The sequence below is a fragment of the Polyodon spathula genome, chromosome 9, assembly GCF_017654505.1.
Source record: "Polyodon spathula isolate WHYD16114869_AA chromosome 9, ASM1765450v1, whole genome shotgun sequence".
Classification (NCBI taxonomy): domain Eukaryota; kingdom Metazoa; phylum Chordata; class Actinopteri; order Acipenseriformes; family Polyodontidae; genus Polyodon; species Polyodon spathula.
The window spans coordinates 1,681,827-1,699,282 of record NC_054542.1 but is presented as its reverse complement, the minus strand read 5'-3'; the positions used below and the strand labels follow the sequence as shown (position 1 = coordinate 1,699,282).

General features: G+C 38.2%; 1 protein-coding gene across 6 annotated transcripts in view; it reads right to left on the bottom strand.

Moving 5' to 3' along the window:
• Positions 1 to 17,456, bottom strand: part of dclk1a (doublecortin-like kinase 1a) — a 94,794-nt gene that overhangs the window by 12,853 nt on the left and 64,485 nt on the right. For 4 of the 6 annotated variants that reach the window (XM_041260295.1, XM_041260294.1, XM_041260296.1 and 1 more), the window contains one exon: positions 9,537 to 9,631. In XM_041260295.1, the coding sequence (XP_041116229.1) occupies positions 9,537 to 9,631 (95 nt within the window). Of the gene's footprint in view, positions 1 to 9,536; positions 9,632 to 10,886; positions 11,021 to 17,456 lie in introns of those variants that run through there. The other 2 variants (XM_041260298.1, XM_041260299.1) reach the window with 1 other exon arrangement.

Sequence of the window (17,456 nt, the reverse complement as noted above, 5' to 3'; positions counted from 1 at the left end):
GTGCCCTGAGCTGGCTTAGGTCTGAATGCGCATGCATACCATCTAAAGGGACCACTGAAGGGATGACTAGTTTTCCAAACTATAAAGGCGAAAGAGGCAGAGTGGTATTACAAACAAACAACAGTGTTGTGTTCATATTGCAGGGACTCTTCTTAAAAAATACATACTTGCTGTCTACGAGAAAAAAGGTTATTCGTTCAGACAGCGTTTGACACAGCATAGCGGTTCATGACCCATTTGTTATGTGAAGGATTTCACCTTGAGTAAGATAAGTAAATTTGCTGTTTATTACTGTAATAATAAATACCTTTTTGCTTTCAAAAGAACTCTATTCTGTTTCTTCACCAATATTATCTCACCTTGAACATATACAGTACTTTATTTTTAGTTAAAATAGGCTAAGCAGCCACGGGAATACTGGAGAAAAAACATTTACTGTATACAATTGCAGATAACAAATTTTATTTTTTCAAATTAGCCTTGTTACAAATACTATTACTACAAATGAATAAATACTACTACTACTACTACTACTACTAATAATAATAATAATAATAATAATAATAATAATAATAATAATAATAATAATAATAATAATAATGTTATATTAGTACACTATCTAAATTGTTTGTAATTACTAAAAACATATAGTTTCTTTTTTAAAAAACTAAATGACAGGGACCACAAATTATTTAAACAATCTATATTTAAAACTTAGAAACTAACATGTAAAATACAATTGTGTAAAAGATCAACTACAATCAAAAAGTTCAGAGGGGGTTGTACAGGTCTTTCTTTCTGTTTAGATTCCATGGGGGAGGAGCCAAGCGGCACTCACATCGTGCAAGAACCGTCCTAAAGTCGGGTGGGTTTTTTGGACGCATCTAAGCTGGTGCTGAGCCACGTCTTTAGTTGCCCACTTTTAGAACAGCTGAGAGTCGGTCGCGTGCGTTTACACTGCAGAAAAAAGACCTGAGATGGCCCAGAGCAGTCCTAAAAACGGCCAAAGTAAACACACCATCTCAAAACTAAACTGTCTGAGCTGAAAGATATTTTCAGCTTCATAAGTAGGGATATGTAGTGTGACAGCGGTGGCTTTCCAAACGTAGGTTTGGATATTATTGAAAAACAGAATGTGATCATTGATTTATGGCTGCCATTTTTATGTCTTATTCTCGAGAAATCAGCTACCCACTATCACATGATCTTCAACACGTGCTATGATTTTGTACTAGAAGTAAATGTTTTGTTTGGTAAAACTTGTACACAACGCTGCCAGGAATTGACTTTGATATATGTGTACAGGTATACAATATTACAGCAATTTGCATACAAGTGATGGTTTTTAAGGTAATGGAATTCAAAAATAGATAACTTTATATTTTCTGAAGAGCTTTATTTACCGAGTCAAAAAATGCAAAATATGTCCTTCCACTTATGAGGAAGTAACAGAAACAGTCATCTTCTGAGACTGAACTGCGGGGCTGTCAGAAATTTTAAATAAAGGATAACTTTTAAATTGTTAGAAGTGCCATTACAGACTGTTGCCTAGCAACATGAACAGAAAAGGAAAATTATCCCTATTTGAACTTTTGCCATCAGTTATCCTGATAAAATTTAATTAGGCAGTGTTGTCCCTGTTGTATAATTATACAGGTGCTGTTTTACTGTTTATCATTGCTTTCATTCTTCAGATAAATGATTCAGGTCCCTCCAGGCTCTTCGGGAATTGAGAGTATTCTTTGAAACGAGTGTAAAACCATATTACACAGCAAACTTTTGGAAACATTGTAAAAATGCTTTCAGTGGGGACCAGCTGCTTTCGTTATTAAATCAGGAGCAACGTCAATGAAGTAAGGTAGACCTACAGTATACAGGGGAATTTGAGAGGAAGAACATTAACTACAGGTTAACTACAGTACTGTTAACAAATGTTCTAATAACAGGCTCCCGAGTGGCGCATGCAATAAAGGCACTCTGCATGGAGTGCAGGATGTGATCTATATCGCAGGTTCAAATCCAGGCTATGTCACTGCCAACCGTGACCAGGGGTTCCTAGGGGGCAGCGCACAACTGGCCAAGCACCACCCAAGTAGGGAGGGCTTAGATCAGCAGGGGAATCCACAGCTTCACCGCAAACCAGCAACCCCTGTGGACAATAGGGCGCCTGTGGTTCTGCAGTGGAGCCACCAGATCTGAGTTGTCCTCTGGCACTATAGGTCTGGTGGCCTCACTGTGGATCCACAGTGTGAAAAATGACAGCTTGGCAGGAGCATGTTTCAGGGGTTGCTGTTGTGAACTGGGATAAAAATAACAATTGGGCATTCCAAATTGGGGAGAAAACCAGGGTTAAAAAAACATTGACGATGACTGAATTAAAAAACTATATATATATGTGGGTATTTGTGCCTTTTCTTTAACTCGCCTGTATGTATTAGCTGGTTTTAAGTAGGCCATGTATCATATTACATTCTCTCTTGTCTTTTACAAGAAGGTCAGTTCATACTCTGCATCTATAACTTTAAGCAAACTCTGAATCAGTATCCTGTCAAGCCCCTGGACCTTGTTTTTATTGTCCAGAACCTGGTGGAAACTGTTCTTGATGAAGCATGCTTTCAAAGGACTATCCTCACCCCTTTATTGCAAGAACTTTGGGAGAATGATTGATTCTCAATGTAGAGTGAGTGGGCACCCATGACTCCAAAGACAGCGTCACTGTCAAAGCGTTTTACCCCAGTGTGCAATTTGAACCAATTTGTGTCCAGCTTGTTTCTTACTTTGAAACAGCTTCAATAAACAGGGTTAACCTTTACGTAATGCTCTTCAATGGAAATTCTGTGGTGTTACAATGTCAATGCAACAGTTCCCTATTAGGGGTAACAATACCACACGTGGTATCGTCTGGCACTGTGTCAGAACCTGCAGTACTTGGTACGTATATATTTTTTTATATTAAACTGTTGAAAAGACTGAGAACCTGCCAAATTCAGGACTGTGGTAAATGTGGTGCATTCTTGAATGAAGGCCACAGCGCTGAAGTTCTTGAGACTGTGTGGGCCAATGTACAATATGCTTTTGCACATGCTTTTTATTTGACAGACAGAATGCAGATGATGATTAAGTGCAACAGTTTTTTCTACAACACAAATCTGGTTTATTACATTACATAATTTCATGTCCTTGCTCTAGTTCACATTCAACAGCGTTTTACTGTCACTGGGGGAGGTAAAATATTGTTTCCATGGAAACCATTTGATCCTGCATTTCTAGTAATATCTTTGCATAGGAGAGCACTGGTTCAGTTAGGCTTGATAGCATATTCATTGCAGAATATTTATTCCAAAAAACAAAAAAGGGGGACTGTGCATACTTGCCTTTCAATGTCAGTTGTGACCATTTTGGACCCAGAATGTGAATCTGGCTTGTTTAACATTGTTTACATGAAATTGATCATGTTGTGATACATTCAGCTCATAGGCAGTATTATTCTGTAACTTAGAGAAACAGTATTCAATACAGCATATTAACATAACCTCCACAATCACCAAACAAAGCTATTATAGTACCTAGGTCACGAGGCACTGAATAGCTCTAACCCAGTCAGAGAGTGATTCCAATGTGAAAGGAGATGCTGCAAAACTGTAATCAAATAGGCAATTACTAACACATTTGCTATCAGTCACTAAGCAAAGCAAAGCTTAGTATGGACATTGAACTTTCCTCAACAGAGGCTTGTGGCACCTAGGCAGGCAATACAGTGATTTACTCCTGTCCCAAACTTGAGGATTTTTTATTTCACTTGAACTGTATCAATACTCTCCACAAATTAAAATGCAGAAATAAGTAGACTGTTTTGTAGAATTTGTAGGTAGCTAAAGAAATCATGAACTGATTTAGTATATTCCTTTATACTGTATATATGAAATATATGAATGGTTCTTTGCTTGAATGAATGTGGTCTTTGAGGCATTTGAGAAGCTCAGGGAGGGTCTCACGAGATCACTCTGTTCTTTACTACAACATTTCTGTCAGAAAAACGCCTGCGCTCAAATAAATGACAGGAGTGTGTGAAATATGAAATCAAATCACTTTTTTTAAAAAGAAAGTTAGGAAATCTATGAAAAACAGCCTTTACGTGTAATACTTCACTTCAGTTTTTTTGTTTTGTTTTTTGTAACCACCAACAACCTGCTTTGACATGTTAGTGTAAAAGGCTTTGAAAATGACCTTCTATTCTCCATGGTTACTATTCCCAGACACAAGCTCCTCTATAACTTGATGACCCCAAATGGAGCTGATGGAGAGGGTGTGACACATTTAAAGTATGATAAGTAGGCGAATATTTAAGATGGGTGCAGCAAGGGAAGGAAATATGAGCTGGGTTTTAAAGTGGCTTTCATGGAAAAATTTAACCAAAAGGACACCTTCATATTAAAATAGACTATTGCAAAACAGACTAATATAGAAGGAGATAGTAAAATGTGTAATTTAGGAACATAGTTGGAAGGGATAATGACTGAGTCACCAGGTATAAAGAAATAGATTAATCCAAAATACCAAGAAACACTGGATTTGTTGCACCTTAATACACAAACTCTGGTAAATTATTTAGCCTTTATTACACGACAGTTCAGTGTAAAACGTAAACATTGCCAAAACATTTATGGTAAAAAAATGACATGACTTAATGTAAAATATGACCACTAAATAACACAATGAAATGTACATAATATGAAATGCATAGTTTTTTTTAGTTTTTTTATCACCGCTAAATTCATTAAAGAAGTTACAGTTTTCAAATTCTGAAAGTCATATAATACAATTACTTTTATAGAGATAAAAAGAAAAAGCAACCTACTGTATTGTTTTAACTGGGCAGATACTTGACACCGATCCTGCATTTATTTCAAATTAAAGTATATATCTGGGTCACATTGTACTTCGCGCAGCAAAGATTCAGGACAGCCTTCAACTGTGCCCAGCACCATTCAGTTTAGAGTTGTTCAATATTCAGATAATCTTGAAACCCTAAGCCTAAGGACGTATTATAAGATGGATGCTTACCATGATTCAGTGGCATTTGACAGAACCAGGTAGTACACCAAATTATGACTGCTGGGTATTTAGAAATCAACTAGGAAAGACTACAATAAAAATGGCTTCCATTTTCCTAGTGCACAGCGTTTTAAAATAATTTGTTGAAGCTGACTGTTCAAATCAGTTCATGACTATATTCAACATAGTCCAACCCATGTAAGCGGTTCCATGGTAGCACCAGCATAAAAAGGATACCACTGACCTAAGTGCCTGTAATCGGCCAGGAAAGCTGCTCTGTAGGCTCAAAACACTAGTAACTAGCTCACACTAAGTGACCCAATGCAAGTGAATCCCATGCATCCACATGGCCACTCTGCTGGAAAGCTTGGGATTTGACCAGTAAGGCAGCAAACAACAGGCCACAGTCACAAAACGCATGGGTCGAGGCTCAGCAGGAAATAAACAAATATTATATATAAATTGTAAATAAACTGTACAGAGTCTAAGCTTAAAATGGTTATTACATCAAATCTCAACTCTGCATTCAGTGCTGGACTCCCTAAAATATTTTTCAATGGCAATGGAATGACACAATGATGGCAATGCAATAGTTCCATACCAAGTGCAATGGGATAATAATTGTGTGAGCTGTTGGAGGAATGGTACCACAGTCAAACAGTTTGATTTTATTTTAACATTGGTACCACAATGGTAAGAAATACCAACACACACCTGTAATCTATTGCAGTACCATGGTAATACAATATTACCAGTGTGCTTCTTTATCAGGTACAAATCCATTGAGTTGATATAGCAGTTTAATGCTGAGGCCTTATTTTGGTCAAGGTGTAGCATAACTTTTAAAAGGTAAATTATAGGCTCTACTTTTAAAGTGCTCCGACTTGGCACCTTGGTTCATTTAGGAAACTTTAATCAATCACATTTGAAATGAAAAATGAACAAATACACAAGTTTAAAGAGCACGTCATGAAAACATTTAAGATAACTATGGTATACTCTTATATAGTCATATTTGTTTTAGATATTCATCGTAAATTCTATTGTATATTAATCAAAATAGGACACTGTATTAAACTTCTTATTGCTGCCTGATTCATGGCTTTACTATAGTAGCCATACACGAAATACTGTGCAATATAAGAGGATGCCGTATTATGCCAATATTTTTTTTATAGACATATAATTGTCGATGCAGAAAATGAAAGCAGCAAACTAAGAAATTAGGAATGAAAAATAATAAAGATGTTTGAACACATTTTGAAAAATGTTGCTTATTATTGTTTTGTGCAGTGATGTATCCTGGGTATTGGAAGGTATAATGCATGCCTTTTGGGGCAATGCACTGCCTGCAGGGGTAGACAGAATGAATTCAGTTCACTCAGGCACTTGCTGTCACAGTTTTCAGTGTGCTGCTTTTACCAGTAATGAATGTTTAATAAACACAACAAACAAAGGGACATCTTGAGAAGATAGCACAGCACGCAAACCAACATGGAGAGAAGAAGCAAATGGATGCACACCAGGAAAAGAACAAATATATTCAAGGGACAATGAAGAAAGGATGCAAGCAAAATGGCAAATTTACAAAATAAATCTGTCCAGACTTTAAAATGGTGATGCAAATCTTACAAGCAAATTGCAGGTGAATGAATGGTCATTTATAGCTTGACATACAATGAACCAAATGTTTTTCAGTATCCTTGCTCAAAAATGCAACCACCAAGCTAATTCTAAGTGCATGAATACAGTGACAAAAGTAAAGTTATGAAACCTGTTGCAGTCAAAAGTCATTAATGAGAACTGAAAAGGCTGGACAGTGTTAATGATTTCATAAGGATAAGCGTCAAGTGTGAAACTGAATAAAGAAATCATACTTGAGTACCAAAGAAATGTGGTGTTGAAAATCAAACTATTCAGAATAGCAAAATTACTGTTAGTAGGACATTAAATTGAACGTAATGATAATTGTACGGTTTTTAATATTACCATTAGTACTTAATAACAAGCACAGCATCCACACAGGAAACTACAGCCTTGCTGGCTAGTGTATACTGAAAACTAATACAGGTTAGAGCTGTTAGCCTTGTAGCACGTCAACCATTTGTCATTAAACAAACCATCAACATTACTTCCGTTTTTCTTTTTTTTTATTTATTTATTTTTTATGTGGAGTCTCCTACTGAATCCAAACCATCCGCAGAAAGAGGGAGGTACAGGTCCTGTAAGATGAACTGCAGTAGTTTTGTTCACTCTTTTTTTCTCTAAAACAAAATCTACTTGGTTCTTATCATTTTGGTGACATTTTCTTAAATAAACCACGCGCCTAAATATAGGTTTTTTATCAAACCTTTGTTAGTCTATAGCTGATACAGTATTAGAAGTTTACAAACTAATATATATATACATATTTGTACTCAGGCAATAACATCTGTAAGCATCAATAATTACTACAGTGGGAAAAGCCCTACACATAATTAGAGGGGGCAGGGCCCCGCATGTAAATAAATGTGTTGTGTTTATTGTATTATTATTTAAAAGATAGGTATTGTTTAGATTAAGTGTGGTCTGGCAGAGGCTGTGTTATTAGTTTGTCTCTGCCAGACAGCTTGTGAGACTGTGTGTTCGACCAGACAGATATTAAAAAAACCATCTCCAGGTTAATTGCTTAATTGATTGCTAATCCGGAGATGGTTTTGCTGGTCAGGGTGGTGTTCAAGGAGGTGGAACGTGAGTGAGAGCGACAAAAACGAAACAGAAATTAAAAAAATTAAAGTCAGTAAAAGGATTATAGGATCAGTGAAGGCGACTGCCCAGCCTGACCTATGTTTTTGTTTTATGTGGTGCAAGATTTATTTTTGTTCAACCTTTTATTTTGCTCTGTGAGCAGTGTTTTTGTTTAAAATTATTCTGCCACAGTACTATACATTTGTTAGAATTTCTTTGGAACAATCAACACTAAAAATATGAGGATTTGATTTTACCTTATAGCATAAGGAATACATGTACACCGTACTTCAAATAGCACAGCTGTATTTCCAGAGAAAGTTTCTTATGACATGATAAACCATGGGGGTGAAGGTAGATGGAATTGAATAAAAATAATATTAATATTAATTAGAAGAAGAAGAAGAAGAAGAAGAAGAAGAAGAAGAAGAAGAAGAAGAAGAAGAAGAAGAAGAAGAAGAAGAAGAAGAATTCTGACTATACCTTTCCTTCCTCACTAAAGTACACAGCTATGTGGCCACTGTTATGAAGGGGGTGTAAAACTCCTACTCTGACCTTTATTTCCAATCCTTTGCCAAACACCATCATTGTTTGGAAAGGAGGTAGGCAGCTATTGCTGCAAGCTCTTCACTGATAATGAGTCGACTAACAATGTAGGAGAGTGTTTTGTGTCTGGGCCGCCCACACCAGTGCTGCTGTTAGGATCAATGAATGGCAGGATACACCTCTCTCTCTCTCTCTCTCTCTCTCTCTCTCTCTCTCTCTCTCTCTCTCTCTCTCTCTCTCTCTCTCTCTCTCTCTCTCTCTCTCTCTCTCTCTCTCTCTCTCTCTCTCTCTCTCTCTCTCTCTCTCTCTCTCTCTCTCTCTCTCTCTCTCTCTCTCTCTCTCTCTCTCTCTCTCTCATACCAAGAACACTGTCAAGGAATGCACTTCATTTACTACCCCTCCCACTCCCTGACTGCTGAAAACAATACCTGTGTTGGGGTTGGCATGTCCATATGACTCACTCAATACCTGAAATGTCTCTGCCTGTTACATGTTTGCAAGATGTCACGGTGTCGTATATAATAATTAAACCAACATTTTCCTTCAATATCTATGTAATCGATCTTTTAATATAATATACAGTGCTTTTAGTTAGCTAGATAACACACTGGGCTGACTGAGGCTGCAACTATGAGGATTACTTTACTGTTGCAGCTTTGTTTTTGTTTTGGCAAAGAAAAAAACACCATTTGCAATTAATTAGCAATTGTCATAATTAGTTCAACCCAATTTCAGCCTGTATCTTAATGTACTTCAGGAATAACTGTTGGTTTCTTTAACAGCAGTCTAGAAACCTATATATATACAGACACTATTATACATACAATTCCATCTCTACCACATTGCTGTAGTCTCAGATTCCACAATACCCTGGTAGTAATGACAAAATAATAAAATAAGTTAAAAAAAATAATAAAATAAATGTCAAACTGGGTAATGTAGTACTGGCGACAACTAACACTTTAAAATAGAAACCAATGGAGATGTACAATTGCATATGGAATAGTGAGGTAGTACAGGAGAGGTTAGCCCTGAAGCGACAGCATACCAAGCATGTTAAGATTGTGATGCCACCCCCTGCTTTTGCAAGATTGATGCTATCATGACAATTCTAAGACTTTCACCAAAGAGAATCTGAAAGTTAACAACAGTAGAATCTGCTCTAGGTTTTAAGGCGATTGTAAGACATGATTGAATATATCACTTACCCTGTGTTTGCGCAGGCTCCCCGGGCTGGTAGGTGATGGACTTGGGGACTTTCCAGACCGTGGGGTAGACAGCTGGCTGCCAGGAGTCCCATTGACTGGAAAAAGAAAGTCAAGACAACTTATTAAGGGTGTGCTTATATCATTCCAAATGACATTGCTGTTACTGTTATTATGTAGATCTCATCTTGAGAGAAAACACCCACATGCTTGTCTGCTGTACCTCAGCAAACGATCTTCAACAGCAATGCAGAGACACTGTAGTGTTAATGCAATGGATGTGTACTATGGAGGAAGGATAGCTATAACGGCATTATGGTTGTTAATGTATTTTTCAGTGGAATACACTAGAATTAAAGTATAATGGTATCCCCAATAGTATTTTCTAAACCTCTGTCACACACCTTTACAGAACATCTTCTGAATTGAAACCATATCACATTCAAATATAGTTTTATTTATTATGTAATGTATTTCTAATCAACTACAACCAAAAGATTGTCCAATTCTAACCAACTATAACTACATGACAAACAGGCACTTTCAAAATAAACTAACGATCACTTTATAAAGATAGGACAGTCTGTGATTAAATCTGAGTAGGGGGTTACATTACTAAGAATAATGAGGCATTTGTCACTAAAAATAAAACTATTCCAGTGTTGTAAACTACTGGAAATGGCTATCCTAGAAGCCTGTTACATTGGACATGTCTTCTAGTGATTTACAATTGCTCTCCCTTGTGATGCATATTGCACATTTGTAAAAGGAGGCTCGGTATACATAAACAAGTCTGATATCAATGGAACACTCAGCAGTGTTGAAGATAAATGTTTTTTTTTTTTTTTTTTTTTTTAACTACAGTTTCATTTCAGGGAATACAAATTCATTCACTTTAACGCCAGCTTCCAAACAGTGCAATCTGAATCATAGCTTTAAAAATGGTACAATAACATCTTTCAGTCTGTCAATACTAAACAGTGGCGGGCAATCTAGGATGCTGGAATGCTGTACAATTGAAATTAGATGCCCTGATACAATTAATTAAGGTTCTATTGGTAGACATATGCTCAATAATTTCTTTCAGTAACTAGTTATTTCAAAACAATACCACGTATTGCTAATTACTAGATACAATTCAGGAAATACACAATGCAAGAAATGTCTCCAACATAAATTATTTGGAAACAAGTAATAAATTATCACACACATAATCAACGCTAACACGGAGTGCTTATCAAACAACTGATTTCAGAACATGATTGAACTGAATAATACATATCCATCAATACATGATACACTATCCTAAGTATTCTTTTCTGTTTTGTCTACAAGATGAATGTAAATGCTTACCTTCTATGTATTGTAACATGTGAGCAGTGAAACCAAACACAGTCTCAGTAAAGCCCTGTTCCTTTTGAACTGCCAGCAGTGCTAGTACAGAATAGTGAATTAACAGAGAGAGATGAGCTGCTGGCAAGATGTAGTGAATGGTAGGCTGCTATCATAGGCAGAGGTCTTTTCTGCGTATGTTTGACGTGATAGGACTAGCAGTGGGAGGTGCAGGTGCAGTCTTTGGGTAACATCAAAAGGTGTCAAATAAATGTATTGCAGTTACTAGGGATTACTATGCAATGCAGCCCCCATTCCAATTAGAGGAAACAAAGCATTCTGAATAATTTCATATGCATAACTGGGATTCATAATTGGGTGCGATGGGGGACCAAATACCAAATGAGTCATGCAAAAATCAGGATGCCAATCATCCATAAAAAACTGAAAAATCCGAGCAAGCTGTCCCAATGCATGAAGCCACCCCCCAGCATAGCCCATTAACAAATATTTTTGAATTACTTTTCTATAGTAAAGGAACAGATGCGTTATTTAAATACATAAACATATCATTCAAACACCTATATAATACAGCCTCTTTGATCATAACACATTGATATACTGTGTAGATCATTCAATCTGTGTAACCTTTTCGAGTGTAATGTTTTGTCTGTGAAATAAGACGTGCCTAATTGACGAGTGGTTAGACTCTTGGCACATTCCGTTCCGACTTTATAGAAATCAGTCCAATTTAAATCTTTTTTAATAAAGTAAATAAACGTTTATACATCTTTTCAATAGAATGTGCAATCATTTGCAGATAGTAATGACTTGGTTGCTACAGTCTAAATCACAGGAACACTGTTTTTCACCATAAAGTTTTATTAACAGACAGATGGACAGATGTCGTCATATTCTGAAATGCAAGCTTATGCTAAATCATGTCTAATGTCAGAGCAAGTGTCACCAGCCTTAAAAAAGTAGATCAATTAGACCAATTGGCTTAATGTTAAGTGGCCTTCTACTGCTTTAAGATCGAAAGTTTTCACAATCATATTTGTGCAGTGCAAACCCCTGAACAGTTGCAAACCTGTGGTCTTCCTCATCTGACCATATTTATGTGCCCAGCAAGTGAGAGACACAAGTACCTAGTTATGTGCAACAGCTAAACTGCCCTACAGCACAAACATTATCAAAAGCAGTGCTTCTGTATCCAAGACTGCACAAATTACTGATGTTTCACAAGGAGCAGTTGAATTCTTGAAAACGCTAATCTACATATTGACAGAAATAGGAGTATATGGGACAGGCAGAGTTGAAACGTCAGATATCAAAGCTAGATCAAAGCCAGTAAAGGCAGATTAAGAGTATAATAGCTCAATAACGAGCAGCAGAACCTATAATATAAATAGTTGGAGCACAGCCTCATCCTTCGGAGCATCCCTGTGCCGCCTGTTAAAAAACTAAGAATAAAATCTGTGACGTGTTCATTCCAGTGAATAAAAAATATTAGGCAGACAAGCATCGTATACTCCCCTCCCTCTAGATGAGGCTAGGAGTGAGGTGGTAGTGGTTGGGGAGAGAGGTGGTAATTCGAAAGCAGGACTGAGTTTGCGACGTAGATTTATATACCTTATAGTTTGATGGAAACTTGCTGGTAATTGCCTTGTAGATTTGACCAATAAATGAATGATGTACTAGGAGCTTGTATTAATGATACTATAGATTTCCTGCCTGAAAGCCTTGCAAGCTTCATATTAATTATTTGTGTTGGGCAAAAATAAATAAATAAATAAAGAAAAGTTGTATGTGCCAGCTAAGAAGATAATTACACACAAGTACACTTCTGCTATTGTCTTTAAGGACACAAATGTTCTTTGTATTAACAACCTGTGGAATGAGTGAGAAGGGATTTGCTGTCAGAACTCCTGCAACCACTTTGCGACTTTCATTTATAAATCAAACAATTTATGATTCTTATATTATTTTCTATATAAAATTATCTACTTGCCATTCTTAAATGGCTATTTCACACACGGGAACCATTGCTTCCCCTCAAGCCACACTGGAGGGATAACGTGTGAAGAGGTCACTGGGCCCCCGATTATTGGGACATCCGCCTGGCAGAGGTTACACACACTTTCCATGGATCAGTTCAGGAATCAATTAACACGGCTTTATGGCTGGTGATTCAAAACGTAACCGAAACAGCTATTATCCTCGGCACTCTTAAACAGGAGGTCGCTGATATTGCTTCCTCCTTGAGAAAGCTAACTGCCAGGCAGGATATCACCAGAGCTGATCTTCGCCAACGCTCGTATCTTAAAGCTATGCAGGGTAAGATAGCGGACCCTGAGGACAGAAATTGTCGCTGTAACGTAAGACTGGTGGGGCTTCCTGAAAGGGCTAGAAGCGATGACCCCATCCATTTTCTTCAGCAGAAATTTCCATCTTGGTATCCGACCCTGAAATCCTCTGAGGCCACCCTTTTCTGGAGTTAAATAGAGTGCATCGCGTATTCGGAGGTGGCCCTCGGGATTCCAATAAACCAAGCACCATGATATTTAAGTGCCTTCGTTATACTGATCGATGACGACTCCTCCATGCTGCTCGGAAATCTGCTCCAATCATCATCAACTAACTTTGCTCCGGATTACTACTTTTCGTACCTTCATGGTATGGAAGAGGAAACATCTTACTCCTTCTGTGACTGGTGACCTTTCAGGTCTGCACATTTAGACTTGTTGTATCTTGACATTGATCTAGTCATTCTGGAAGGTCCTCAAAGGGGTAGCTACACTGCAGAGGGTTTGATAACCCCATTAAGAATACTACTGCTGTTCATTATTAATAATTTCGATACGTGGCTGTGTTACTTTCCACGATCTTTATTACTATCTCTGGCATTAATTTTATAGTTGGTGACAATCTCTACTCTAATTAGTTCCCTAAATATTAAATACATGGGTTACTAGATTATATGCATGTTGTTTACAAGATGGTTTAGCTCCCGACAAGCCCCATCAGGGTAGTCTGGTTCACAATGACAATTGTTCGATTATTTGGGGGGGTGGGGAGGGAGGCTGGGGAGGTGGAAGCAGGGAAGGGGAGATTTGGTGGTAGATAGGGAGTGGAATCCATGAATGAGAGGGAATACAGATGTTAACTTGAGATTTATGACATGCAGTGTGCCCCCTCTGGCTCTCTTCTTTATCATTCTAAATTTGTGTAACCCCGCTCCCTTCTCAGTTTATTTTGCTGTGTTTTTCTCATTACTATGCTGCTGTCCTATAGGATATTGCTATATGATGAGTGCTGAGTCAGTGGTCTTTCTCCATATGGTCTTTCTTTGTATTTGTGTGACACTTTTTTTTAAACTGTAATGTCTCCCCCATTTCCCTATTCCCAAAGGGTGGGGAAAAGAAAAGAAAAAAATCAATAAAAATAATTATTCACAATTTTTTTTTTTTTTAATTAAACAGTGCATATTAAAACATAGTTAAAAACACAAGGATTCTAGCTGATGAAAATGGGTTGTTAGCAGTACCAATTACAGAGAGAGATCAAAAAATACATAATGATATATTCAACAGAAAATATTATGAAAAAAAGTTGTTGCAAACCAAAGGTAACTGCATCTGTTCAGGTAATCTATTTCCTTGGGTTACAAGGTAACACATGGTGTTCCAGTACTGGAAATAACAAACAATGCGAAGGACATATTTCACATATTTCAGCTACCTCTGCATGAGTCATTTCTAAACAAATACATATTCTACCACGAAGGCTCTTCTGCAGTGCTATGGCATCTAGGGAAATTGATGTGTTAGTACTGCAAGTTTCCTTTATTGATTGCAATATTCAAAAGTTACATAAACACACACACACACACAGAGCCTAAACATTATCATTAGACACAATAATGTAGCACCTAGTTATAAATAGAAATCAGATAATGATCAGTTGCCTAATCTTCTGGGAGAAAGCTCGGGTACAGCGATGGTGTGTCGTCAGGAGAGGACTCAGGCTTTTCTCTTACATATCTTACATAAAACTGTGTGCGTGTGAAGTTAAACTTTGTGTGCTCTCTGTTTTCTTAACAATATTTTAACACTAGCAATTTCTTTGCATGTCAGCAATGTTGTTTCAGACACAGAACATCTCTCCCTTCTACACAAGGTCAAATGTACCCCACTTTATCAATTCCTTGTTCGTCTGGATAGTGAGTGACAAAATATCGTAAATTATAGTAAAAACATTATCACATGTGACTGTGTGGTTAATGAAGGTAAAATAAATATTGTGTCCACTTGAGGCCTTGAGCCCCCTGCAGAACACCTGGAAAAGGTCAGCTTTGCCTTTCTGACAGTTATTATTTTGGCAAATATTTCTCCCAACATCCAATTCTAAATGATGCACACATGTCATTTAACTTTTAATGCAATTTTCTTCTCCTTAAATTTACCTATGAAATGATGACAATATATATGGTAGGTAAGATTTGGTGCATTATTTTGTTAGCTAGAGTATTCCCAGCTGTGCCTCTGAGCCAACTTGTGCCCGTAGACCAGTGTTGTCCCTCTGATACAATACTTAAATACAAGCAGAGGAACCAGTCATTACAATCTACTGCTATGTGCCCTCTGGCTCTGCTTTTGTGCCAACTGACAAAACGATATTATAATTTCATTATGTCATTTTACTTTACATTTTGCAGTTAGTGAGCAAAGATGTAATTGCGTTGACATTATGAGAAATATACACGTGCCTGCGGACAGAAATCCTTGAGGTCCACTGTATTGGGCCATCATTGCTGAAATTCAACAACCCTACTGCAATAGCAGAATATGGAAAAGAGGCATGCTGATATTTCTGTTCCACTTTGACAAATGTTTAATGTTGCACAATGTTAGAGAATCTGAACTGCAGATAACAGAAACATGTTTCAGTCCAGTTCCAAAACATTAGCTGTGTTTGTACTGCTAGGACCACGTTTTGGGACTGTTCTCAGTAAAAGGCTGTTTCAGTAACTGCCCTCAATCAGGTTTCTGTGCATTAGTACAAGCTGTTTTTGCGCAGGGGTTTATAATGACAGCATTTCTGAGTCATTCTGCTGGTGGAACAGAAGTCATCTGTGCACCTCAGCACAAGCAGTGGAAAATAGCTTTCCCAGGTGGGAAATGGATACAGCTGTAAATTAGGATAAAATAGGATACAGCAAGGGAAGTAACAGCTAGGTAAGACTGACCCAGCACTGTGGATTTTCTGAGACTGTGCAAGAATGTTCCGTTTGATCAGATTTTGCTGTGCTCATTAAAGGTATCCACAGACCAGCAACAACAATGCGATTTAAAACTTTTCACCACTTGTGATGAATCTTGATAAGGATTTCCTTTACTTAAGTTATTGAGAAAAGCAGAATGTTTTTATTTCTGACGCTTTTACTTTTGTTTTGCAATTCTGTGCTTATATAAAAAAAATACATCATTAGCATAGCTGTTCAGTGTGAAGGATGTGCTTGCTTTTTTCCAGAAGTCTTTTCTTGGAATCGATGCTAGAGGGCCCTCAGATTAGTTGGTATGTCCATATAAAGAAAAAAAACGTATGCATGTATGTGACAGGACGGCTGAGATTGGTGACGTCAAGGCCAGAAGCAGGAATTTAAACACACAGGCAGTACTCCGGTGCAAGGCGCACTGCGGCGCTATGTTTAATTTAACAAAAATAAATAAAATATTTTAACAAAAAGAAAACACTACTCACAGAGCAAAAATAAATAAGATAAACAAAAACAGGTCTCGCACACAAAATCCAAACAAACAAAGACGATCTGGAGCTTCCAGCACTCGTAGCAGTTTTGTTTTTACTTTCGGTTTCGTTTTGTTTAGCTTTGGAGGTGGAAACAGCAGGTAATCTCCTTCTGCTGGTGGAGGTGGGAACAACAGGCAGTCTTCCTCTACCAGTGGATTGAGTCTGGTCTGTGGGCTTCCCATTCTTGGGCTGTGGACGCTTGCCCCCGCCCCCCCTTGAGCTTTGGCTGCACCGGCTCCCCCCTCTTGAGCTGTGGACGCACTGGCTCCCCCCTTCTGGGCGCTGGACGCTCGGGCTCCTCCCTTTGGAGTAGGACGTTCGGGCTCCTCCCACTTGGGCGAAGGACGGTCGGGCTTCCCCCTCTTGGGTTTTGATGGGAAAAACCAGCAGCCAAAACCATTCAGGTGCACCTGACACTGTCCCTTCCGAATAGGCCTCCCAGAAGTGTGGGACTTCATAGGGGCAGTCCTCCCGTTCATGACCGTGCTCTCTGCACACAACACACAGGGGGGCCCCTTCAGTCCTCCACTGCTCCTGTTGTGTTGCCCAGTTCGGTGGTCCCCGTCGGGTTGGATCCCGTGACCACCTCCTCCTCTTTCCCTGTTCCTTCCATCACACCTCCTGCAGCTGCTGCTTCTTTTGCTTCCTTCACATCCTCCAAAAAATAATTTCACCTTTAGTACATGCTCCGAGTCCAGGAGGCGCTGGCAATCCTACGCTGGACACCACGTGTGACAGGGTGGCTGAGTGGTAGTGACGTCAGGCCAGAAGCAGGAACTG